Source organism: Lissotriton helveticus, chromosome 2_1, assembly GCF_964261635.1.
Source record: "Lissotriton helveticus chromosome 2_1, aLisHel1.1, whole genome shotgun sequence".
In the NCBI taxonomy this organism is placed as follows: Eukaryota; Metazoa; Chordata; class Amphibia; order Caudata; family Salamandridae; genus Lissotriton; species Lissotriton helveticus.
Window position 1 is genome coordinate 591922454 of NC_136059.1, and position 26331 is coordinate 591948784.

General features: G+C 45.4%; 1 protein-coding gene across 2 annotated transcripts in view; it reads left to right on the forward strand.

Moving 5' to 3' along the window:
- Window positions 1-26331, forward strand: part of ZNF366 (zinc finger protein 366) — a 157693-nt gene that overhangs the window by 70290 nt on the left and 61072 nt on the right. For both annotated transcript variants that reach the window (XM_078675277.1, XM_078675278.1), the window contains exons 2-3: window positions 3007-4326; window positions 9770-9961. In XM_078675277.1, coding sequence (XP_078531403.1) covers window positions 3028-4326; window positions 9770-9961 — 1491 coding nt within the window. In that variant the 5' untranslated portion in view covers window positions 3007-3027. The remainder of the gene's footprint in view (window positions 1-3006; window positions 4327-9769; window positions 9962-26331) is intronic.

Consider the following 26331-nt stretch of genomic DNA (forward strand, 5'->3'; position numbering starts at 1 on the left):
TGGAGAATGAATAAAGGCAGTTACGCAGGTGACACTGGAGAGTGGTAGGAGAAGGTAATATAGTGTCATATAGTGACATGTAAGAAGCTCAAGTAGTGCATGGTCTAAAAACAGTCTCTGGGAGAGACCTTAGTCGAGTCTACATAGAAAGAGGATATTAATATCGTGTGTCAATAACACAAGATGAACCCCACAAAGGTATACAAGTCACAGAGGAGGGCGGGGGGGGGGAGTAAATCATGGAAGAACCGCTAGTCGGAAGGAATGTAAAATGATGCACGTTTCACCTGCTGCGCTCTGTGGATGTCCAGGTGCTCTTCGGAAGACTAAAGAAAAGAAAAAAAGTACGGGGTGATTATCAGAGGACGAGAGTGCGAGCGGCGTGATGACTGACAGTGGCAGGGGGTCTTACAGTGGTGGCGACTACTGGATACAAAGTCGGCCATGTGGTAAAAAGTACAGTAAACGACTAGGGCACCCCGTGCCAAAGGTGGGAGTACTGTACTGGACGGGTGCGTCCAGAACTATTCGAGGCGACCTGGGAGGGAAAATAAGAATGAGGTCAGAGAGAGATAATAAGGGGCTACTGCGGTCAGCATCGGGTGGATGGGATGGCTCTCACCTGAGTCAGAAGGTCAGAAGACGCATCCGGTCCGCGCGTCCATGTAGCGAGTTCCGGGTAATGGACGTGTCCCGGCACCCCTCCCTTCTCTGCGGCCGCACTCACCGGTACTTGGACGCTGCAGCTCTTCCTCACCCAGTCCCGCTTCTTGGGGCCGGGTGCTCTCACGGGCGGCGGCGGGGCTCCTCTTCCACCATGGAGCCCTGCCGGTGGGTGCAGCTGCTTCTCCTTGTCCGCGCTGGGGGAGCGGGACTTCCGGGTCGCCCCCTCAGCTTCCGGGTCGTCGCGGGCAGCGCGGCGGCCCGTCTCAGCTACTGCAGGCGGGGAGTGAATTCACCGAGGGGTGGGCTCCCTCGAGGTGAAAATAAACAATAGCGGCAAGGTCCCTGGGCGCCTGCCAGGGGACAATTTAATTACAAAAAAGCGAGGTGAGCACTCGCTAGGGCAGAAAAGCACTATGAAGCGCTCTGGGTGTTTTTCACGAAACTCCCCGGCCCCGAGCAGGAAGGCGGGTGCCGGCAATGCCGGACCAGATTCGGGGGCGTTCCCGGCTTTTGGCTGACGTAGCGTGACGTAGCCAAAGCCAAAAATTCTCGGGAACGCCCCCGAATCTGGTCCGGCATTGACGGACAGGCCCGTCTTCCAATGGCTAGCCTCCATTTATGGAGCTAGCCAATGGAAGACGGGGGCCGTTCCTGTCTCCCCTACTATACTCATTAGGTTTTCGCCTGTGCGAAAAAGCTGCGCAGAGCGCAGCTTTCGCCAGGCAAAACCTAAAAATGTGAGAATGATACTAAGGAAAGGAAAAGTGGAAAGCAGGAAGAAACATTAAACATGAATATAAAGAAGGACAGAGCGCTCAAAAAACACCTTAACGAAGAATGGGCCGAACAAAAGAAAAATGGAAAAACAGAATGAGAGAAGAATGAAAATGAAGGAAATAAATTAATATAAAGTAGGACAGAAATGTGGAGAGAAATATGGAAAGAATAAATCAGAGAAAGAAAGAAGTCAGTGTTGGTACATGTGCAGTTTTTGGCCACATTCTTTTCAAATCATTCTGTAAAATGCATCTTTCTGAGGCTATTTCGTCTGGGCATAAATGGCCACGATCTCCTTAATAGAAAGGGTCAGGATAACTCACTTTGCTAGGAATTTTTTTTCCATAGGGCTCAAAGTGGGGGGTATTTTATTTTTACAGCTGCTCCTTTGATAATTAAGGGATCCTCTGTTTCATGCTGCAGGGAGAGCTGACGGAGGGACACTGCTCCCATAGCTACGAGCTCGCAGATTGATGCAGCGTTCGGGCGTCCCGCCATAAGGATCAAATATCCGTTTATCCAAAACCGGTCCCCTGCTACCCATTGTGAAGTGCGGACCTCCTTACAACAATAAGGTTCCCCACAGGCGGGCGTCCAACTACCCGACCGACTTTACTGAATAGGGTCAATTTAACCTTAATTCAGGGCGGTTATTCAATTGTAATAATTCAACCTGCCAGGCAAACACTGTAAATATGTCAGTCCTGATGATGATCCCATACAACTGAGCACAAGGGATCGAAATGTCGACTTTTTATAGTGCCTTCACAACCTTACTATTATATTTAATCATGTTGTGTCTGGTACTTGTTTGGCATTACTTTAATTTGACACTGATTTAAAAGTGGCCAATTTATGCTCATTTCTTTTGCCTGCTATAATCCTTTTATTTTCTTTCTGAATCTCTTGTATGTTCTCTAACTTCTTTGGTACAGGACTGTGCCTTGTTATCACTTTTATGAACTACAAGTCTTACACTGTTTAAAATAAATGTCCTGTCCGGCTGGGCAGTGACGAATATAGCTTCCTATTATGGCCTATATCTTATTTTTTCCTAAAATCTGAAAGCTAAGGACCTTTGTCTTTAATAACGGGCCACAAGCAGCAACACAGCCTGACCCTGCCTGACCCCTGCATCAGTGTGGGTGCAGAAGACAATGCTTCCAATAGATAAGATAGAGTCTGTAAAACACTGCTTAAGCGGGCCGAAAATGTCAGCATTCTCCTTGCCGTAAAGGCGAAAAAGTACCTGGAAAACAACCTCATAATATTTGTCCTGTCCTGAGTATTTACTCCCCGTTCCGAGGCAAAAACTTGTAATTTATGGGATATGGTGTGGGGATACTGGCTCAAATGGTGATTTTGGTTTTGCAGTATCTTCACACCAAATTTTAACACACTCGTAAAGTGGGCTCTAGTGTATGGTTTATTTGAAAGCACATCGTTATCGACACATTCAAAAGAAATCAAAAATATCTTATGCCAATTTATAACTATTCCTGTTCTCTGACTTGAAGTGCAGAGCCAACGATATCAATGCAACACTATGTTTTATTTCTTTAGGTAAACCTACCAGCAAAGTAGATGGAGACGCGTGCAATCAAGACAGAAGCCCCATCCTTCAACATGGACATGAAGCGAGCGACTACCTTCCCTCACTGTTACCAGACAACTCCTCCCATGATGAAGTTTAACAGATTTTCTACATTCAAAGAAGACTGTGAAGCAGAGTTTCCATCATTTCAATACAGCCCTCCAGCGGAGGACTTTGAAAGGTTTCATGCCGCCTTTCACACTGGATCTCAAAAACAGAAGAGCATGCTTCCGAAGAATCAGCATAGCGACCCCCCAGACGACCGAAGTTCTCCTTCTATCCGGAATAATGATAAGAATTGTGCGGCACCGTCAGACCATCCGATGATATTCCAGCCCCCTCACCTGCCCTTCTACAGATCTCAGATGATTGACTTGTGCAACATTGGGTTTCAGTTCTATAGAACAGTCGGGCACTTTGGCACCAAGCCTATCAAACAGGATCCGGTGATATGGCCAGAGAGCACGGCATTATTGCACCCTTCGTATCCTTACTGCCATAAAATCCACCCTGGCATGATCTTTCCCTTTATTTTGCCACCATCCAGCTTACACTATGGCAGTCCTTTCCAGGTGAGGAGAGAAACAGAGCAGCCCATGCAACATGCTGAGAGGCAAGAAAATGAGGACATGAGACCAAAGGTGGAGAGGGTTGATGTCAACATCAAGATTGATGACAGCTATTATGTGGATGTTGGAGTGGACCAGAAGCGTTGGAAGTGCACAATGTGTGAGAAATCCTATACATCGAAGTACAATTTGGTTACCCACATTTTGGGGCACAGTGGCATCAAACCCCATGCTTGTTCTCGGTGCGGCAAGCTCTTCAAGCAGCTCAGCCACCTGCATACCCACATGTTGACACATCAGGGCATGAGGCCTCACAAATGCCAGGTTTGCCACAAGGCTTTCACCCAAACAAGCCACCTTAAAAGACATATGATGCAGCATAGCGAAGTCAAGCCCTACAACTGCAGGATCTGCGGCAGAGGCTTCGCCTATCCCAGTGAGCTCAAGTCCCATGAGTCTAAGCACGAGAGCGGCAGAGAGAACATTTGTGTGGAGTGTGGCCTAGACTTCCCGACACTGGCCCAGCTGAAAAGGCATTTAACAACCCATCGTGGTCCAATTCAGTACAACTGCAGTGAATGTGACAAAAGCTTCCAGTACCCAAGCCAGCTCCAGAACCACATGATGAAGCACAAGGATATCCGCCCGTACATCTGCACGGAGTGTGGCATGGAGTTTGTTCAGCCCCACCATCTCAAGCAGCATTCCCTTACACACAAGGTAGGTCAGGGTGGGAGATCTGAGGAGCTGCTGTATACATATGTGAAGTTGAGCCTAGCACATCGCTTATGGAATCTAAACAGGCAGCAGACAAAACTCATAAACCAATAGCAATCAACTCTTAATGATATTCTTGCTCTGTTGCTCTATCATGATAGCTACAGCTACGGGCACTCTGCCACACTCTGTGTCTGTAGTAAACATGGGAATAGGTGCTCTGCTCTGTCCTCAAACAAATACATCTAAGGTAACAGTGACAATATGAAATTGCATGTTTTCCGAATAATGTTTCCTGAATTGTGTGGCTGGCTGAGGCGCTCTGAGTAGTATTTTAGTAATGTCTTGGGTATGCAGAGATTTTCATGGTTCTGTCACTTTCAGGGCCTGACCCTTTCATGTGTGCCATCTAAAGACCGACTTCATTATAGGCCTTTAACCTCAGGTGGATATCTTCAAACAAAGGGAGATTTGGAATGTTAATCGTATGTGTGTGTTAGGGATGCAAGATGGGAAAAAGAGTACTTGATGTTTTCTTATCAAGGGGCGGTTCTTTAGTAGTAGTCTAATGCACTGGTGCACATTTCACATCAAGGACTGACTGGCCATCCTTCTCCATGGGTATTCTCCCGTTGACTTTCTTAGGATCGAAACTTCAGAAATAACAGTCAATGAAATTGGAAGTAAAGAAAAAAGTGTCTTCTCCACTAACATTTGAATTGACAAAAATGGGATAAAAAAGACACCTTATAACTTTTGTATGGTGCTAAGTTTAACCAAATGCTCTTTTTAAATGGAACCTTTTGCTATTTGATGTAGTTTTATACATCGCAATGTCTCCCCAAAAACTAAGTATGCATCTAGTCTAAGATTAAGATGGATAACGCCATGTTTTTTTTGTGGTTTTTTAGATTTCAAAAGTTTTTTTTTAATGCAAGATAGGGAAATTGAATTCCTTCACCGTGCAGCCATTACTGAGACCAACTCCTAGTCATTTGAGTCTAGGTATTGTCTCCTGCAGCGGGTCCTCCCTGGACATTAAGGTTGAAACACTTTGAATGAGGAAAAGTCTGCATGCCCAAAAAGTTTTTATATGAGACAGAATGGGTTGAAATGTATGCAGTCTTGCATCAGAGGCCAGTGTTAGAAGCAATCATGTGTTTTTTTCAGTTTCAGTAAAATTTCAAAGGCAGCATTCTATATTAAATGCAGCTTGTATGGTGTGGCCTTGGAAAGAACCAAGTACTTATCCTTACAGTAATTTAGACAGGATGAAAAAAAGGCTTGACAGCAGATAAGGAAATGCAAACAGATCAACGACTCGCGGGTGGAAAAAGGCAGGATTTTGTACAGTAGTTTTTGCACAGGCAGAGTTACATTGGCCTCAGTTTTGATCACACCTAGGTTTTTGACAGTACACAAAATTGGGGCGGACTCAGTACTGATGTTTAACCAAGTTAAACCAAAGGAAGGAGAGGACTAAGCCTTGCATACCCCCACGCTGGAGGGGGCCTTTGGGCTCCGATTAACGAAATATTCTTGGACCATGCCAGGTGGGCTCCCTCAGCAACCAAGTTCCTCAGCCGAGTTACATACCCCTGTGATTGGCGATTCCTTTAAAACAAACTCACATCAGGTACAGTCTAGACAAAGACCCTGCAAGATACAGACAGACTCACAAACCACACGCATAAACAAAATGTTGCTATTAGGGATTTGAAGAAATACGGGATTACACTTAGGCACGGAGCACTTTAGGGGTGAGTCCAAGTTAGGCATAGTTTAGAATATGCTCTATGTCTGTACTATTGGTATAGATATTATATTTATTGTGTTTCATTGGTTTTGGCTTTATTTTTAAAATCTTTATCACAGGAACGTTTCCTCCTCACAACCCTGTCAACAAGGGCTTGATTGAGGATTGAAAATACTCCTTCTTGAATTGAAACACATCACAGCAACAAGTAGGCCACAATTAGGTTTACAACAAAGTAGAAGCTGTGGTAGCTAATTATGGTACCTTGTTATTCCAGTGTTTGTTTTTGGTTTATACAAGGATCCACTCTAGGATGCACTTGTAAATTTGTGCAGTGTAAAGTGTACCACCAAGCAAGAAGAGTGCGTGTAGAGTTTGCCATCACAGAGTTGAATGCAGCTGGGTTTGTGCTCGCCACACCTCAGGGCTCAGGCTCTGTGCGGCAAAGGGCGTACCCTGTACGGTCTCTGTAGTGGGGCAAAGAGACGTAATCATGGTAATACAAAATACCATATCATTATGCCTAAGACACCATGAACAATAAGATATAAAAACACTTATTTATCCACAAACTGTAGATGGATAAGGCTGTTTAGAGAAAGAACAATAACAGCAAATCTGGACAGCATCAGCACTGGCTTATATATTACCGTCCTACCGAAGAATGCATGTCTACCAAATATCCCAGCTTGCTGGTGCACAAGTTGATGGCCTTGGTGGAGTCATGGAAGTATTTGGCCTCATGGCTTCAGCATGTCACTGGTGAGATAGATCAAGGGTTGCACATCCGTTGGTAGGTCAATGAGGCAGCCTGGACCCAGACCCCAATAGCGATGGCAATGTGGAGGGCTGAGGGACATCTTCCTTAACATTTCTGAGCATATTATGTATACACTGGAAGACCTATGAATTTGCTGACCACAATGCAATGGTAAGAATCCAGAGTGTGTCCTTTCTCTTATGACTGAAACTTCAGAACAGGACTCCAGGCAAGAGTTTCTGTTCCTTCCTCAACAACATTACTCTACTCCTTGTTTTTGGCTGCAGTATTGGAGAACAGTTTGTATGCCTTCTTTAGCTACGTCTAGGGTTCTTTCATACAATGGACATACGGTTCAGGATGGCTGCCATCATGTGTTACAACAAAACAGATATCAGTGGAAAGCCCAGCATGAAGTAAGGGCAAAAACTCAGTGGAATCACCCACTGGCCAGCTTTAGCAATGCACCAGAGTGACAAATGCTGGCTCAGCTTGGGCTTCTGGTGGTCCTCAGCATGCCGAGTATTACTCACTAACTAGTCGTGTCTTGTTGAAGATTCCACCTGTGAATAAAGGTGGTAATAGCGAGTGGTTCTTATCATCTTGGGCCTTCTCGTATCCAGAATAGGCTTGATCAATCCACTTTCAAATACTTGACCATGGATGAAACGCAGCCTGGCTGGCCACCTATGGCCTATCAAGAACCCCTCTGCCGTCACATAAAAAGTGCAGTATATGCATGGAGGCCACATCATTAAGTCCACTAAGCTGCTGATGTTGCATCTCTGTCACCCTCTTGGCTTTGGTCTTCCTAGCAATGCAGCAGTTGCAGTTCGTGCATTATCACTGGACATTAGTTGCTAGAAGATACCAGAACAACCATCACACAAGATAAATAGTATTTTTACCCTAGGTGTCTATTATCCATCTGGAAGAACGTGAGCACCATTTCTCTAAACTCATGGGCAGCACTTGTGAATGGAGCCTTTGGAATGGAGGATTCTGAGTCTAGGCTAGAAATTTCTCCCTGCACAACTACTCATTCCCAGAATCAGAAAATATTGCAGGTCCATGGGTGGAGACACCTAATTGATGTCACCTGTTCACCATCTTCTGAACGGAAGTGTTCCACATCCTCAGCTGCATTGCTCAAATGTCTTTCTGGTAGAATCCTTAGGTCCAAACTAAAACCATTGTGATAGGCGACTAAAATGGCATCAGAACTGAATTCAGAACCTAAACAGCTCTTGACTGATTGAGTACTGCATGCACAGGGTGCATTTCCAAGGCTCCAAGAGTACCGTCTTTGCTGCAGCTGACGATTCCATACAAGACAGCTTTGGTTCCTTAGGATGGAGTTGCCTGTACTCGCCAAAGATATGCTACCTTGGCTTGAATTTCAGCAAATCCTGAGCAATAACATGCAGGCTGGTAGATCTGTGCAAGACTGGTCAAGCCATGCCGGTTAAAAGGATGATTTGTGGTGATGCCAGCTAGCATAGCAATGGACATCTGAGGCCTGCTTCTCGTGACTACTTAAGCATGACAACCTAAGGACTCTTGGCAGGGTACTTCACCATGTTACAGCATAATCCAAAGATCACTAGGGAAAAAGGAACAAGCAAAGACGCAGTTACTAAATGCAGTGCCTTAATGTAGTCCTTAATCACAAACCTAACTATGGTTGCTCTTCTCCCTATGTGCCTACAACTGTTCATGTGCAAGCCCAGGTCCCTGTCACAAAAGAGATTTTAGCCTTCAGAATTAGAGACAAAGATGGAAAGGTGGGCAGGAGGCCCCTCTCACGAAAGAGATGTTAGCCTTCAGGATTGGTGACAAAGCCACAAGGATGGATAGGGAGCCACTCTTACAAAAGAGATTTTAGCCTTCAGGATTGGGGACAAAGTTGGAAGGATGGACCGGTGGACCCTATCACCAAAGAGATTTTAGCCTTTAGGATTGGGGACAAGAATGGAATGATGGACAGACGGCCCCTCTCACAAAAGAGAGTTTAGCCTTCAGGATTGGGGACAAAGATGGAAGGAGGGCCAGGTGGGCCCCGTCACAAAAGAGATTTTAGCCTTCAGAATTGCGGAAAAATATGGAAGGATGGACAGGTGGGCAACCGCAGACTGGTGAAGGGGACCACACAGTGGGTCCCTGCAACAGTCCAGAAGGCAGCGTTAAAGAGGAAAATGCAGTGCAGCACCTTGAAATGGGCGATTCTTCAATTCATTATCACTTTCAAGGGAGACTCTGATGATCAATGAGGTCCATCACAGGGTGGATGGTAGTGCCATGTGGAAAAGGACAGAAAGGAGATCATCGCTGCTCTCAATGGTGCAGCAAAAAGGTCCATGTAAAGCTAACACAATTGCTAAATGATTGGTAGCTGGTGCAGGCAGGGTAAACTAGGCAGTATGCACAGCAGTATGCAGTGTTAGGAGAGAAGATGAACAAGAGAGTGAGGTGGCAATCCTCTGACCACAATGCCAGGAAAATCTTGTCATGTCCTGGAACCTTTAAGGATTCTGCCTGGCATTGAGGAAGACCTCCAGGCCATCAGGGTTCAGGGTAGGAACTCAGCTACTTCCCTCAGTGAGTATCCTTAAAGTGCATGGCAGGGCCCTGTTAAAGGACATGGGGGTTGCTATGGGGACAAAGGCTGCTAGATTTATGGAAAGCAGACTGGACAAAGGAGAACTCATGAAGGAGCAGAAGGTGATAAATGAGATGCAACAGCACCTGGATACCTGTTAGAGGGTATATTTTAGACCCTATTTACCTGGATGACTGTTATTAAATGCTGTACTTTCTTAAAAAACATATCATACGTTTAATTTGGTGTGTCATTTTTCTAAGGAGCACACAATGTAGGCCCTTTATCCTCTTGGTTGTTTGACTTTATAATCCATGCCTGTTTCTTCTAGGGTGTGAAAGAGCACAAATGTGGCATCTGCGGCCGGGAGTTCACCCTTCTTGCCAACATGAAGAGGCACGTCCTGATCCACACCAACGTAAGAGCTTACCAGTGTCACCTCTGCTTCAAAAGCTTTGTGCAGAAACAGACGCTCAAGGCCCACATGATCGTCCACTCGGATGTCAAGCCCTTCAAATGTAAGGTGGGTACAGCTGGGGCAGACCCCCTTTATCAAGAAGGGGTGGTTTATTCCAAGAGTTGCTATCACCACTCTGGTGTGGAAGCTCTTCCAATGCAAGGTAGTATAGGTGCTCCAGATCATCGCTAATGGTGTGGCCAACACAACAAACTTGGTCTTCCTTAACCGCTGCGCTGTGACCGGAATTCCCCCTGGTGCTGAGGAATTTGACGCGTGCGCGGTTTGGACAGCCCCCAGTCGTCCTCCGCACATGCCCACCATGACGTCAGACGGCCAGGGGCTGTCCGACATATGGAAGAAGTTACGTTTCAGCATCAAAACATAGAAAAGGAAGGTGTAACACGTTTCCCCATTCTTTAATGATACACACGCACACACATTCATGATAACCGTCCGGGTAAACAATTGTATTGTAGCATTTGTGTAATGCCTGCTACCCCTAATAAAGTAAGCTACACCATGTAGGGTGTGGTTGGAAGGGTGTTGTTTATGTTTAGAGCTTATGTGGAAGTGTTTTCATGTTTGGGTTTTGATCACTGAGGTACGGTTATTGTGCTGTGGGACATCGTGCCTGGTGGTGTGATGGGTGAAGGTATGTGAGAGATCGGGGCGTAGCTTTGTCAGTAAGTTTGAGGGGGATGAGCTTCAGATTTTACAAACATTCACGCTGGCACATAAGTTATAATATATTATAAGACAACCAGGGTGCATGAGAGGGACCTAAGGTGCTGTGGAAAGGGGAGGAGTAATACATTAGAGGATACACAATATTTTGCAAAATAACCACCATTTTCGAGGACTTTCAAAACAGGGAGAAAGGTTGTTTCCTGGTAAAATCAGACAGACAGCTCTCCATACCCGACTGAAAGCATCGGTACCCAACTATTTATCAGAACATACATTTATTGGGGGGGTGTAACACCCCAAACATCTCCCCTGAAGCTACGCCCCTATGAGAAATACATATGTAAATTATAATTGTAATCAGGCCTAAAGTATGTAGGCAGCCACACAGCTGAGTGCTCAGTGTATGTACACCAGAAATGAGGGGGTCATCATAGAAGGCTGAGTAGTCCATATGGCAAAATGGAAGAGATGGTTTTGGAAGATTAAAGGATGCCACAAGGGCAAGAGCTGAAATCGGTGAGATGAGCAGCAGTCATGCTTTTTTTATAGGCACAGATACTGCTGGGTAAATGCAACCCATTAACGAGCAAGAAAGTGAAAGAGCAATCCCAGCTGGTAACCTGAGCAGAAACTACACAATATTTAAAAGGCTCACATTTCACCTACTCCTGTTAGGATAAACGAAACCACAATTTTGAGAAGAAGTTCACATCTCAAGCTCCTCCCAAGCCCCCGAAGGCTCCCAAAGGCAGATGAGCACAAGACAAGGAAGCCCTAATCAGTTCATGGCTCAGGCCCTAGCAACACTTGCTCCCTGCACATGCAACTGTGAGAGAAAATGTGCTGTGTATATTGCTGTCCTAATAGCGTGAGAGCAGATCGGCCTACCCCCTGTCACCCGTCTGTCCTCATCGCTCTGATAGAGCGCGGGCTCACCTGCTCAACATACTCACCTGGGCCATATAACTATGTATATATATTAAAACAGGTAAACCTACACTCAATCAATTTAGATTTTACCATTCGAGATCTATACCATTTGTCTTACCAATCCAAGCCATCAATATCTATGGTCCTTGTAAATAACCACAAACTCGGGAAATGTTTAAATTCTTTATCTAAGAAAATCTTTTGAATGTTTGAAACCATGAAATCAATAATCTCTTATTCAATTTAGAACGATGAAGATTAGAACGACATATGCAATAATTTGTAAAGTAATATCATTAAGCATTTAGACAAAGGGTGGGTAGAGAAAAGGAAAAAACAGTACAGTGACAAATCCACACTTTATAGTTACCTAGAATGGTGTTGTGACCAACCCTGGCCACAGGCTGAGTCAAAGGATAAGAATCCCAAAATGCAGGTATCAGGAGGAAAGAACAGGTGCAGATCAGAATCAGGACAGGTTTCGGACCAAAATTGGATCAGGACAAAGACCACCACAGGCTATGACCAGCACCACAGCTAAAGTTCAAACGCCAGCGTTGTAAAACCCTTTCTGCAGCTAACAGTCAAACCCCGATTGGGTCATCGATCTCCTTCCCAGAACCCCGATTGGGTTATCAAATCTTTTGACAGAGTGCTCCGCCAGCAACTCTGCTCTCAATCACCTATTGAGTGCGTTGGGTTAGTGACAGGTCAGCTATTCGGACAAGTCGGAAAATCTAACTAGCTAAGCCTACCCTAGTTATACTATTTTCCAGATCAGTGTATCACCCCCAAATGTTGCAAATGTGTGAATCCCACAATTTATATTGGACAAAGGACGAGGAGTAGTCATCACACCATATTATTATGATGTAACTTGTCAATCATGTATTCAAATGTACCCTCCCATGACTTTATCTTCCCATGTGCTTTTAATCTGCCCGGTAGTGAAGTGTAACAATAAGACAAATTAACATTGTATTCAATCCTGCTTCCTCTGGCAGGGTGAGGAGTTCACTCTTCTCATAGTTCTTGCCATCCATGTCAGAATGGCATGGGTTCAATGCCTCAGCTTCAGTGGCTCTGGGTTTCTTTCGCACAGGCACAGTCTCTCCAAAGATGGAGTTCAGTAGTACTTTTAGGCCCAAATACGATACATGCAAGAATAGAAAAGAAACAGTTTTAGAGACACAGAATAAAATGAATGCACTGTATACCACCTCTTTCTACTCTATTCTCATTATTTTATTTAAACTATTGCATTAGATGTTAAGCAAAACAAACAACTTAGCAAAGCAGCGATGCAAGCTTCTTGCACGTTAGTACACAGAACAGCTATCTTAGTTCTAGTGTGCAGAAGCAAAAGTTTTCCCACCAAGCATGTCACGTGAGTGTGACAGACGCATGCGCAGTAGAAAATCCCGCGTAGAAGCAGCCATTTTAATGCAAGCGGATTATAGTTAGTAAAAGCACATTGTCAAGATTCCCCTAGATACCTAATATGTCGTGTAATGCAATTTTAATATGACAAAACATGTTAGTTAGTAGATTAATATTATTTTCGAGAGGGTTGAATACAAGAAAGTCACTTTACGTGTGCAACCTTGCGACATCAGCTCCATGCCAGCCTAATATTTTTCTTATATCCCCTGCTCTTTCTAATTTACAAATTTACAAAGGTGGCCTCCTCCTGGCCCTCAGGAATAACTTCTATATTCTTCATTGCTAGTAAATGACAATTCAGGGTAAAAAAAGCAGTGGCGGACGGCATCACTCATGGGTGGTGGGTGGGAGATGTGGCAGGGAGGGGGGGCAAGGGGGCTAAGGAGGATTGTGAGTTTGCACAGTGTAAAACCAAAAATAAAAATTATACACTTACCTTGCGCAGGATCCCTTGTCTCTGCTCCTGATCTCCTTGTGGGACAGGAATCCAGGAAGAACAGCCAGGTTTCCATGACCAATCACAACGCTACATTGCAGCGTTGTGATCAGTGAGCACTCAGGCTCCCCTGATCAATCAAAACGCTGCAATACATCGTTGTGATTGGTTTTGAGTGTCATGGTTTGATGCTCAGCCAGGGTATGGGGACCTGGGCTTGTTCTCCACGCAGGCTGTAATGCAGCCTGCATGGAGAACGGGGAAAGTGCACATGACTGGCTTGGATGACCCGAGAGGACCGACCAAGCAGTCAGTGCACTTAGGAGTGGGAAAACACCTCCTTCCCTGCCCTGCTCCGTGAGCAGAGCAGCCCCGCACACCAGCAGAGGAAACATAAAATGATAATCACTCAAAGTTATTATCATTATATATTTCCTTTCCTTTACAATGGTCAGAAGCAGTAGGACGACGCTCCTCAGCCATAGAGACAATGTGGTGAAACGTAGGGTGGGAGGCCCCTCACCAAAGAGGAGGATCAGTGTACAGGTGTCTAAGGACAGAGCCAACTTGTTCTGGAGCGCTGTCAACACCACTTCTTTTGGAGGCATTAGGCATGCAACAGGTGTATTGCTCCACTAACATGCACGTTTCAGTGCTACATATGTTATGGAGATGATGACAGCTGCTCTGACTTTGGCTCATACACGCAGTAAACAAGTAAGGAGAGGTGCCCAGACATTCGGAGCCGGCCTTTAAGGGGTGGCTTGTAGAGCAGGGCAGGCGATCTCAACCTGGCAACCAGAAAAAACAAAACACTGATCGTCCCAAAACTGTTTATCATTGCATTTCTAGTGTTGACACAATCGCCAATGATTGTTTCTTCCTTGATGACCTCATATTATTGACAAAGATCAATATTCGATAACTGCACTTCCTCTCTGGCCTCCTTCAGCTTTTGATGCCATTTGTTGCTTAATACGAGGTACTGCTTTCTTGCATCAGTTGTACCACAACGTGTGGTGGTATTATCTAAAGTTCCATCTTTGCCCTTATTCAAGGTCCATAAGTTATTTTTCTACTCTGAACACTTATTCCTGGCTGACTCCTCAATCACCAACTTCACATAAATCGTAACTTTGTTTTAGAGCGAAACACAACATTCCAATATACAAACTAGATATAATCTTTGAAGCATACACGACACTCATCTTCTTTCGTGCCCAAGTCCTCTCATTTGATATTCCCCAGCTTGACAAATTAAGAAATAGATTGTTTGACACCGCCTATACAGATTTCACACATGCGTATTGCAGATCGTCTTTGATTCCGCTTTTGTTTAGGTCAAATACGTTTTTGTTGGCATTATTGTTGGTTAAAAAAAAAGACAAACATGTCTACAAAACAGCAAATCCACGACCCAACAGAAACCCTCCCTCCCCTAGGCCCGTCCATTCCAACACTCTGAAGAAGGAATAACCAATAGTAAAGAGACATTGATAGCGCTATAAGGACAACATCCCTGAAAGGGGCGTATAGGCACTCATCAGCTAAGAGGCATCATTAGTAGGGGGGTGAATTGCGGAATAAAAGGCGTCAAGCTTGGAGTCCTCTAGAATTTTCATGATCCTCATCCGCTTAGGGCATGTCAATTCCTTGTAGTCCGAAGCAGAGAAGTCCAACAGTGGCCGCCATTGTTTCGGGAACTCCTTGACATTGCCTTTAGTTTCTCTTGACAGTTTCTCCATGCCCAGAAGCCACCATAGTCTTTTGATCCAGAGGAGTTCTTTCAGTGGAGTCGGCTGGCACCAGAGCGATAGGTTGGATTGCTTGGCAGCAAAAAGTAAGTGGGAGATCAAACAACCCTTCCTCCACCATAGGGGATACATCTCATCAGCAGGGAGTCCCAAAATAGTAACCTCTGGGCACCTAGCAAGGTTTGTCCCTGTGAAATGCATGATGGGGTGGAGACTGAGTTCCAAAATGGGCCTATGGTTGGGCAGGACCATAACAAGTGTAACAATGTACCCTCCTTCCCGTTACCTCGCCAGCAGCGTGAGTCAACTCCTGTTTCATTTTAGCTAAGCGAGTCGCCGTGTAGTTCTACTGGTATAAAATCTTGGCTAGCCATTCCCCCTGTGTGATGTGTGATGTTATTTGTGCAGATAAGTATTTCTTCGTATTGGGCTTCGTCTAGGGTTATACCTTTGTCTTTTTCCCAGGAATGTTGGGAGGGAAATTTGTTAGTATGCCCTTTGGTGTGTAACAGCATAATCTTAGATGAAGCATGGGTGTCACCAGTGCAATTGCGTTGATATTTCTCGAAGGGTGCAACAGCTCAGGTAGCACCCTGCAGAAGCCCCGTGAAAATGAGCCAATACCTTAATTAGAGGTAGCAAAATTGCTCTGCTTCCAAAAGACCACAGTCTAGCTTAAGCTGTTCAAAAGACTGGATGGAATCTCCCTCAAAAACATCTCATAATGTTTTGCAGACTCGCTGTAGCCAGGCACTGTAATGCCACCTATCCAGGCCAGGCGAAAAGTCAGCATTCTCCCAGAGGGGGGTAACGGATGATGTCAAGGGCGTGAGCCCATTTAATCGTCTCTGTCTCAGTCTTCCAGAGTTGCACAAGTGATAGGCGAGCTATACAGGGTGCCTGTTATCTGAGGCCTGCGTTTCCATGGGATTTCCCAAACGGGCCCTGCCGCCATAGTATGATCACCACCCTTTTTCAGTTTCGCGCCTGGTCCGGTGGATGATGAAACGAGGGACTGCTGCAGCATACTAACATGCTAGGTTGGGAACGCCTAACCCTCCCATCCGCGGTTTGAGAGTGCATTGGTGTCTAGAGATACGCTCCGCTCTCCCCTCCCAGAGGTTTGTGTAACAGAATGACTGAAGCTCCGCAATGTAATCTTTAGGGATCGAGAAAGTCAAGGTCCGAAAGACGTAGAGGATCTTGGGGGGAATGATTCGGCCATTGTTTACCACATCCTTTCAAAACCTTACTACTATTGTGAGACTCATCTTGGCGTCCTCCCTTCCCAAGCCTTTTATGTCTAGATTGATAGTGTTAGCTGTCGGCTAGAGCTCCATAGAGAGGTGCATGGGATCAGCCCCCTACAGCCATTTGCTACTGGAAGTGTCATTCGCATTTTGGATGAGTCCAGAAGACAGCACATAAAACATGGGAAATGAGTTAGGCCACTTCAACTACATGTTTTTTAGGTCTCGCCCTGACGTGAGCAGCGCATGCGCTGCTCTCGTCCTACGAGGGCTTCTTGGAATCAATACAGATTCCGAAGCTCTCGGAGGTGGAGTTGAAGCCCCGCCCATCTTCTTCATTGACTGCCGTCATTCTCCATGCAAAACGCAGGCTCACGATTGAAAAGGAGGCTTCTTAGTCCCTCCTTGTTGCCGCCTTGTCTCCTTTTGGCCCCGCCCACCGGGATTGGATCTTTTACCAGCAGCCGTACACACACTCTTTCATTAGTCGGTGTGCATCTTTTTCTTCTCATTCGGCTTTGGAAAAGTCAGCCGCGTGTTTATTTTTACATCGCGCTTTCAATTAAAGTGAAAGTGCGATGTGAAAATAAACACGTGGCTGCCTTTGCGGTACTGCGCTTGTTCTTTCCACTGCTTGCCGCCCTGTTCTTTCCTTCTGGCATCTAAAGCTGATGCTTTTCCGCATGTTGCTGCAGGGCTCCTGTGCTTTTCTGCGAATTGGCAAGCCACATTTGATTTGTACTTCTACACAAATGGTTCCAGATCCACAGCTCCAAAATGGGTCGCTCGTGACTTCAATCAATGATACATTCTTGACGCCTTAACATTTTCAGCAGCCCTGCCCCGGGGCGCTTTGACGTGTAAATTATGAACCGTAGGTGACCTATGGCGCTCAGGAGAGGCTTTGGTAGTTATATCCAGTCAGATATAAATGTCCCTTGCTCTTTTCATTGGAGCCAGCGGGAAGCTTTCCACGCCAGGAGCTAAGCTTGGGGTGTCTCACTTGTACAATCCGTACTGTCACCTCTGGGCATGGAAAGCCTGCCAGCCTGTAATGAAGAGCCACCGAGGGCTCCCTAAGCCTCTCTGCAAACATATGCGCGAGCTCTGAAGTGGCAGCGTTGGCGCTAGCTGCTCGAGCCTGCATCAGTCATGGACTTGGGGCCTTTTACCTCTGTCTCTGTGCCCCTACATTCCTCCCTAGAAGTGGAATACTGGGACACGGCCGGCGCGGACATTCGGGTCCCTGCGGGCGGGCTGCTGGGCTCATTTCTAAAAGCACTGTTTACAAGTACTTGGCAGAAGGGAACTAACTCTATCTCAAATCTGAGAGCATTATCGCCTGAAGCTCGCAGAACCTGTGCCATGTCTAGAAGTAAAATGAGTGAGCAAATGTGCCTGCATAGTTCTAAATGTTGCGCATGTGGTCCACCCCCGTCACTGTCCCTGTACTGTTTTTTTATCGTTCCTGTGTCATATCATCCCATCACGGTCATGACAAGTAGTTTTGTCGCTCATATAGAGCTTAAAGTGATTCTTCTCTTAAGCAGACCTTGTTCTTTGGGGACTCAGTGGCTCGCCATATGTTGCAATCTACATTAAGTGGTTTGATGTCCCTGTTTTTTAAAACCTTCAATTAAATAAAACCTTGACGTTTGTGAGTACTGCATAGTGATGTATTAATACCAATCAAGCGCCTCGGTAACTCAATGTCATTGAAAGCACATGGTAAAAAGCTCATTAACACCAGCCTTATATTTGGGGATTTAAATAATGCAGCACAGTGAAATGTACTTTTCTGGTGACTGCCGCGTGTTACAACTCTCATTAGCAATTTCCACCTTTATTAGCCTTTCACACCTGGTTACCCCTGGTCGTGTGGCAGGTGCACATCTACAGATGGCCAAACCTAGCGGGTCAAACGAAAACAAACTGTATGGCAGTTTTTTTTAGGGATGATGGGAGATGCTTGGTGTGTACATGTTAATATGTTACATATGATAGAGTGTAAAATTACTTTATTTGTTGGCAACACACTGCATTGTTTGTGAGGTGATTGGATGGCACTGGGAGAGGCAAGATCCTGTTTTGTTTTGTCTTATGCATTCTGTTACACGACAGCCTTTGGTATGTCAGTTAGTGTTCTGCTTACTCTAATAGGCGACGCTACGGTAATTTTGTAAAAGTGCATTTTACACTTGACGCTTCCAATGGCATATCATATAGCTATTTGGATTGCTGTTTACTTTTTATTTGCTCTTTTATATTGTGACTCCAATTGTGTTGGAACCGATTCTTCTTAGACAATTGTTTCAGTTGGATTCTATGATCAGATGTGTTTCAAATGAGAGCACAGGGTACATATTTTCAAGGAAATTACTATGCCGTTTTACTTTGTGGTTTTTTGGGGTGGTCAAAATCGATTTAGTAGCAGAGGGCTTTACATATGTCCATGTTACATGAAAGATGTCGAAAATGTCATATGCACTGAATATATAGACTTGCATGAACTACTACGTGTACAGAATATACAAAGAAGGTCAGAAGACAGCATTTTCGTCTCACAAGTTTAATTTTGTAGAAAGAAGTGTTCCGTGGACAATGAAGGCCACTTTCCACTATTCCTCATTGAAAGGCCTCTAAAACAAGCTGATGTAAAAATATTTATATTGCGAAAGGCTGCCCGGGGAAAGGTTTATTGTTACTTTTTTTTTAAAAAGATGAACTGAACATACATATTGCTGGGTCTGTTGCCTAAGGTGCAGACTGCAACATTTACATGATGGCATTTCCATTGAAGAGGACAGAAATTAACTTGTACAAACATTAAAATAAACAAGCACTGGCATAGCCAATAGCTCTCGCCTTTGACTAAGTTATAGCCATTTGCTTTGCTATACAATACCATTAGCAAAGCAAATGGCTTTAACTTAATCAAAGGCGAAACCTATTGCATTTTTAATGCTTATTTTATTTGCAGCTAATTATTGAGGCCTATGCATTGACAAGCTGAATTTACAGTTTATGATTCTTCAAAGGTTTTCCTTCTCATATTGTAACTGGCAGTCTCTTTCAGGTTCTTCCTCTAATCCATATGTTAACTCCATTTTCTTTGTTGCTTTTGAGTTCTCCACCACAAATGTATCCAGGGACCGTTCCCACAATAACTTAGCGACAAATTACAGCACAACTCACCTAGATGCTACATGTGTTCATCCAACAGAAACCTTCTCAGGATACCTTGAAGTACACTGCAGCAGTCCACGGACATCCCATGGAAACTCGATCACTAGGATCAGCCACAACAACCATTGCCTCAGAAAAACCTTCTAACTCATATTTTCTGAGTCCTCCTTCCACTAGGAAGCCGTTCAGTTGTCAGAATAATGGTACACCAGGGCAATCATTTGATGAAACGTTTAGGAATAAAATTCGAATGGAATAGTGTTGGATGCAAGGATTCTGTTATACATGAGTAAGGCCGCATCATGCTGACACACCCTCCTTATTTCCCAGTTGGACCCACCCTAGCTATTGATAGGGACAATCTTAAAGAGGCACAGCTATTTTCCACATCATTTCCATCCGCCATTCGCCATCATGTGTCAAGCAGAGAGCTTATGTTGTATGAACTGTAGATTCACTCTGTCAAGAACCCCTCACAATAAAAGATGTATTTGTAGAGCGCATGTTGCCCCTCAAGGAGGTCTCTTGGCGCTTAAGCAAGACAATGGTAGAGTAGGTAATAATTTTCTCAATCACAGAAGTATGAAAAGTTGAGTGGACTGGCTGGGATTCGTAAATGTGACCACGGAGTCTGGGGGAGAGGATGTGGTCTGACGGCTAGCCGACTTTGGTGCTGGAAACCAAGGTTCGAGCCTCGGGGTCGCATCCGCATCCTGTGATTCTGGGTAAATCACTTAATCTCCCAGTGCCTGAATGTGTCCTTGTGTAACGTAACCGGTGCTCATGTAAAGCGCTCCAATACCTTTTGGTCGAGTTTGTGCTATATAAATCTGCATAAAAAATAAATAAAAAAAGAGTCAAATACAGATCCGTAGAATTCCCTGGACTGGACACATTAATTCAATGAAACACCAGATGCTCATGGGGGGTTTATTTATTTATTTATAAAGTTATTTATAGCGCGAGCAAGATCCCGAGGGATATCAGAGTCCTTTACAATAGGATGGAAGAGAGTTACTTGCTCCCTCGCCTGGCATGGTAAAAGGCCAGTCGCAGTGAAGGGGCTAAACAGATGTAAGATACGTTCCATGAAGAGAATGGTAGAAGTACGTCTTTCTCAAGCTGGGGGCGTGATTCGTGCTCCCGTGTGAGATGTTAGTGCTGAGGGCTCAAGAGATTGTCTCCATGAAGACATTAGCAGTCGCGGCGCTTGTGATGAGTGCACGCAGAGCTGGGAACAACCAGATGGACAGATAGGAAAACCAGCAGGAAAAGGAAATGCACAGATTTTCAGGCCAAACCCGTCCATGAAGGATGGAGGAGGGGAGGGGAGGATTCTCTTTCTACAGACAGCAGTGCCAAGAATGTATGAGTGCGAGGGAGGTCACAACAATGCTGAAAAGCAGAAGTAATGTCCAGTACAATTTTACAATTTCAGGGGCATGGAGGCGTTGTTTGCAATTTTTAACAGTTTCGATTTGAACTTTTAGGATGTGTTTCAAATCTTGCCTGAGAACAACCATGAGTTATTAAGCCAAATAGAAAATACCTCGGCCATTTTGGAGCAGGGGAGTGAAGGCTTTTTTTATGAGCCACTGTTAAGGGCATTGTATTGTATTGTAATTGCATTTATATAGCGCTTACTACCTTACTGTCTCAATAAAGGTGATCAGATAAGTCGAAGAAAAAACTTTAGGAATCTGCCCGCCACTCACTTTTGCCTGAGAAGGCGTGAGGGAAGCACCATACATCTCCATCTTGCTCCCAAAATCAATCAAAGTTGGAGCCTATCCTGCAACTTGTTCCGGGACAACCTGAGTTTCCGAGGCCATCCACCACTCAGAAAAAGATTGAAAAGTTCCTTGGGTCCATGCTCTGACTCTTTGGATTCTTGCCTTCAGGCCTCATGGAGACAAGCCGCCTTCCATCTAGAATACTATAAGTGGGTTCTCCCTTTGCACCAGATGAAGCCTTCCAGACCATCAAATGGCTGTCCCGGCTTCAGTTCAGACTCTGCCTTCCAAGCTATGGTCCCCACTGGTTCCTGGTACTTCAACGCTGAGGCCGAGTCCCTCGACACAGGAAGACGAGGTACCTATTGTACTCTCTAACTGCGAGTTGGCATCAGTTTAAGATCGACCTCTGTCGTGTCAGGCTGCTGTCATTGTGCCATTTCCTTCACTCGACCTGACACCTCCACAAAGGAGAACAAATACCATGCATTCCCTATTCGGCATAAATTCAGACAATGGGTATGATGCAGGTGATGAGATTGGGCAGCCATACCACATAGGAAATTGGGATGATGACCCACAAGCAGCTAGTGGCCAGGATACTTCCCCTAAGTCAGGGCTCCTCTGACCCCCTGATTCTGCCGGTGAAGAGAGCACATTTTTATAGCATGGTGATGAGTAGAGCAGCTGAAATCCATGTCTCCAGTTGCCCACCTTGGAGGTCAAGACCAATATCCTGACAGAAGTAGTCCACCCAAGGGAAATGTCCACTATGCTCCTCTTGCCTTTCAATTGAGCAGTTATGGATACCTTTTTTGGGAGCTTGGTCGTCAGCCACCTCCATTCTATGACAAAAATCCTGTCATTCTTTGGATTCACCATCAACATGCCAAAAGCATACCTGACTCAATGCCAAATTCTCCCCCTCATCAGAGCCATACTGGACATGGTTCAGTTTTGGGCCTCCAACCCCACCCTCCCACAAGAAAGGAGAGTTAAGGACATTCAGGCTATAATCCTGAGCTTTCAGCCTTAGTCATGGATTTCAGGGAGGTTGACTCTGCGGCTGATGGGACTGATGGCCTCCTGCATCCTGCTAGTCAAGCATGCCATGTAGCCAATGTGGGCGCTGCAGCGGGATCTGATGTCCCAGTGAGCCCAACATCAACTGGACCTCTTCGACCACATCCAGATTTCAGAAGAGACTGCAAAACGTCTGCAGTGGTACATGCTGGACCTCATTTGGGTCAGCAGCAGAGCCCCTTCTTTTCCCCAACCAGAGCTCACAGTGGTGACCGATTTATGGCTTTTGGATTTCTGAAGGTCACTGGGAGAGGTGGAGATCAGAGGCCGCTGGCCTCTGACAGGGCCCCAGCTCCATATCAACCTTCTGGAGCTGAGGGCCAGCTGCTTTAAGTTGAAAGCCTTCCTTCCATCTTTCAAGGGGAGGCTGGTACAAGTGCCCAAGGACAATACCACTGCAACAAACAAGGTGGGGTGATGTCACAGACCCTACACCAGGAAGCCCCACGTCTCTGGAATAGCTGGACAACCAAGGAACTTTCTTGTTGGTGAACCCACTGGCAGGCTCTTTGAATGCCAGGGCGGATGAACTTGGCCGTCGCCACCTAGCAGATCACAAACTGCAGTAACACTCAGAGTTGGTACAAGGTCACTTCCACAAATGGGGAGTAATTTGGCTTGATCTGTTTGCCTTCACCGAGAATGTGTAATGTCAGCATGCTGCATGTTGGAATTTCCAAGGTGTCTCCCACTCGGAGAAGTTTTCAGCCTCAGGAGGAACTTGGGACCCCCGTATGCCTTTCTGACGATACCCCTCCTGTTCCGAGTTCTCAAGAAAATCAGGACTAATGATTGGGTCTAAGTCATCCTTGTGGCAAGGGATTTGGTATGGAAGGTATGGTATCCAGAATTCTGGGTGAGCATCGGTCCTTCATTCAAACTGCCCCTCCTGGAGGATCTGATGTTGAAGGTTCTTCACCTAAGCCTTTTCACTCGCCATCTTCATGCTTGGAGATTGAACGGTGACAACAGAACACTTTTGACCTTCCTCCGGTTGATGTCATCTTGGCAGCCAGGCATCCCTCGGTAAAAACTGTATATGTCTGTCGTTGGGACACATTTGTGGCTTTGTGTGGTACACAGCAGATAGACACCCCTCCAGGCAAAAGTATCTGATGTTTTGTCTCCAGCCAAGCAAGGCTTTGCTCTGGTCACAGTTAAAGAATATCTTTTTTTACTGCTGCCAGATAAGCCCTCATTGTTTAAGTCTCCAGGTGGTATGCAACCTTTGCTTCCTCTCTCTCCTTTTTTCATTCCACAGTGGGACCTTAGGTTGGTCCTTCCGTTTCTGATATACGTCCCTTTTGAGCCACTTCACAGCTGTTCCCGGGGGCTTCTCACTCTCAAGACAGTGTTCCTTGTCGCTATAACAACAGCGCAGCGTTTGAGTGAGCTTCAGCTCTCTGTGTCAACCCACTGTACACCACCTTCTTCCTAGACAAGCTGGTTTTGCAGACACAGGCATCCTTCTTGCCTAAACTTGTGATGCTATTTCACATCGGTCCAAACATCACCTTACCAGTGTTTTATGCTCAGCTTCACCCGTCTAAGAAGGAGAGACTCCATATTCAAACCACATGAGCGCTCTAAGCTTTTATATTGATCGTACCATAGAATACCAGGTGACAAATCTACTTTTTCTGGGATTCTCTGGTGTGAAAAAGGCAAGGCTGTGCAGAAGAGAACGATGTCCTGCTGGATGGTGTTTTGCATTAACATCTGCTATGCACAGGCCAGAAAGCAGTCTCTGGAAGGATTTTGTGCTCATTCTACCAGGGCCAAAGCTGCTACCACTGCACTAACATGCAGAGTTACTGCTGATGACATTTGTCTGGCAGCTACATAGACATGCCTCCATACATTCATGATGCACTATTGCCTGCTCTGTCAGGTTCATTGAAAGGGGCATTTTGCCACTGGGTCTTGCTGGATTTTCTGATTTGAGTCTATTTACAGACCCACCGCAGAATAGGTACTGCTTGGTATCTTTTCAAAAGGTGAGCAATCCACAGCTAGAAGTCTCCATCAAAAGACCAAGTTACTTACTATTGGTAACACTCTTTTGGGTAAATCAATCAATCAATCAGGGGGTTTAAAGCATGCTACTCATCCGTGAGGGTCTCAAGTCACTGGGGGGGCCAGGGGAGGGGGCCCAGCTCTGGTTCAGTCGAAGAGCCAGGTCTTGAGGCTCTTCCTGATGGTGAGTGGGGGAGCATCTGATGTTGACTGGGAGCTCGTTCCAGGCTTTGGCTGCGATGTAGGAGAAGGCTCTTCCACCCGCTCTCATTCTGCGAATGTGCTGGGTTTCTGCTAGGGCGAGGTCGGTGGAGTGGAGGTTCCTTTTGGGTACGTGGAAGGAGAGTCTTTTGTTGAGGTATTTGGGTCCGCTGTAAAGACCCTATCTAGATGGCTATTACTCACTGACCATCCGATCTTCCCTGTTCTGTGTTTGGACTCTATCCATAAATAAGATCCCAACACTAGGAATCTGCACACTGGTCACAACCAATTTGTTATTGAGAGTCTGTCCCTTGGTATACAGACAGCCTTGAAAGCAACTGACCTCAACACGAGGAAATGGTGTCTGTAAAGGCTCTGCAAGTGATTTCTGGAGCAGAACACCATCAGTGCAGAGTTGCACAGTGTCACCTACTGGTACACAAAGGTATTGCTGTAAAGTTTCCGTATCCATTCTGAAGCCTGAGGAATATTCATAGGATGAGGCATCTGAGGCTAGACAGAGCATCTCCCAGAAACAGCATTACTGAAGGTAAATAACTTATACATTTTATATGTAATATATATCTTCTGTTCTGTGCTACATGAGGCTGAAGTGGAGCATCAGAGTGCTCTTCAGTGTGACAGTTGCGATCCAAAGTGAGGAAAGGCATGTGCTTATACTCTTGACGCCAACATTACAGGTAATATTACGTCATTGCTAGGTACAGTCTCTCTGAATCTGGTCCTTTTCAGTTTCTTACCAAATTTCAGGTGGTATTGCTCTTTCACTGAAGAGCAGGGTGCAGCTCTCGCTAGTCTAGCACATTCCTAGCACCATGGCGTAGGAGCATGAGGAGGCCACTGCAAATACATTATGACTGTATTTTGCTACCTAATCCTAGGCAGATGTGACCATTTTCCTTGTTTTCACTTGGGCCCAAGGCACAGGGGCGTAGCTTCAGGTGGGATTTTTGGGGTGTCATACCCCCTAATAAATTTATTTTCTGGTAAATAGTTGGGAAGACGTGCCTTTAGTCAGGTATAGTGATGTGTCTGCCAGATTTCACCAGGAATTTTGACATACACATAGGCAAAAACACGCACACACACACACACACCCTCCTCCCTCTATTTTGAAAGTCTTAAAAATGTTGATCAGTTTACAAAATATTGTGTTTAATAAGTGTTAACTTTCAATTGGGCACAGATAGGAATGCCGTGTTTTGGTGTCTAAAGTATTGTATTTTAAAACTCTCTTTAATGGTTAAGGTGGATTTAAAGTCATAATTCTGAAAATGGCACTTTTAGAAGCTGATAATTCCTTGTCCCAGCCATTTGATGCCCACACCCTGAATCCTGGATCTCATGACTAGATGTAGATGGCAGTTGGTCTTTATGTATTGCTTCCAGACAGTGAGACAAAGGGGAAATAGGTATTAGCAGGATGGGCAATCTCTGACTTGATAGGGGGCGGAGCTGTCACCTACCACACTCGCACATCACACAGGCTCTGCTTGAACACACTCACAAAGGATTTGACACTAATCTTTTGTTTCCCAGACAAGCTGGGGACAGGGCAGAGAGGCAGGAAACTCCAAACACCTCTGGGGGTAGAAACCTACAGAACCTTCTCCTACTTCAGATTTGGCACCAAGTATAAATATTGGACTGTCAGACTCAACTCTTCAGTATACCTCTGGATCGGTGGATA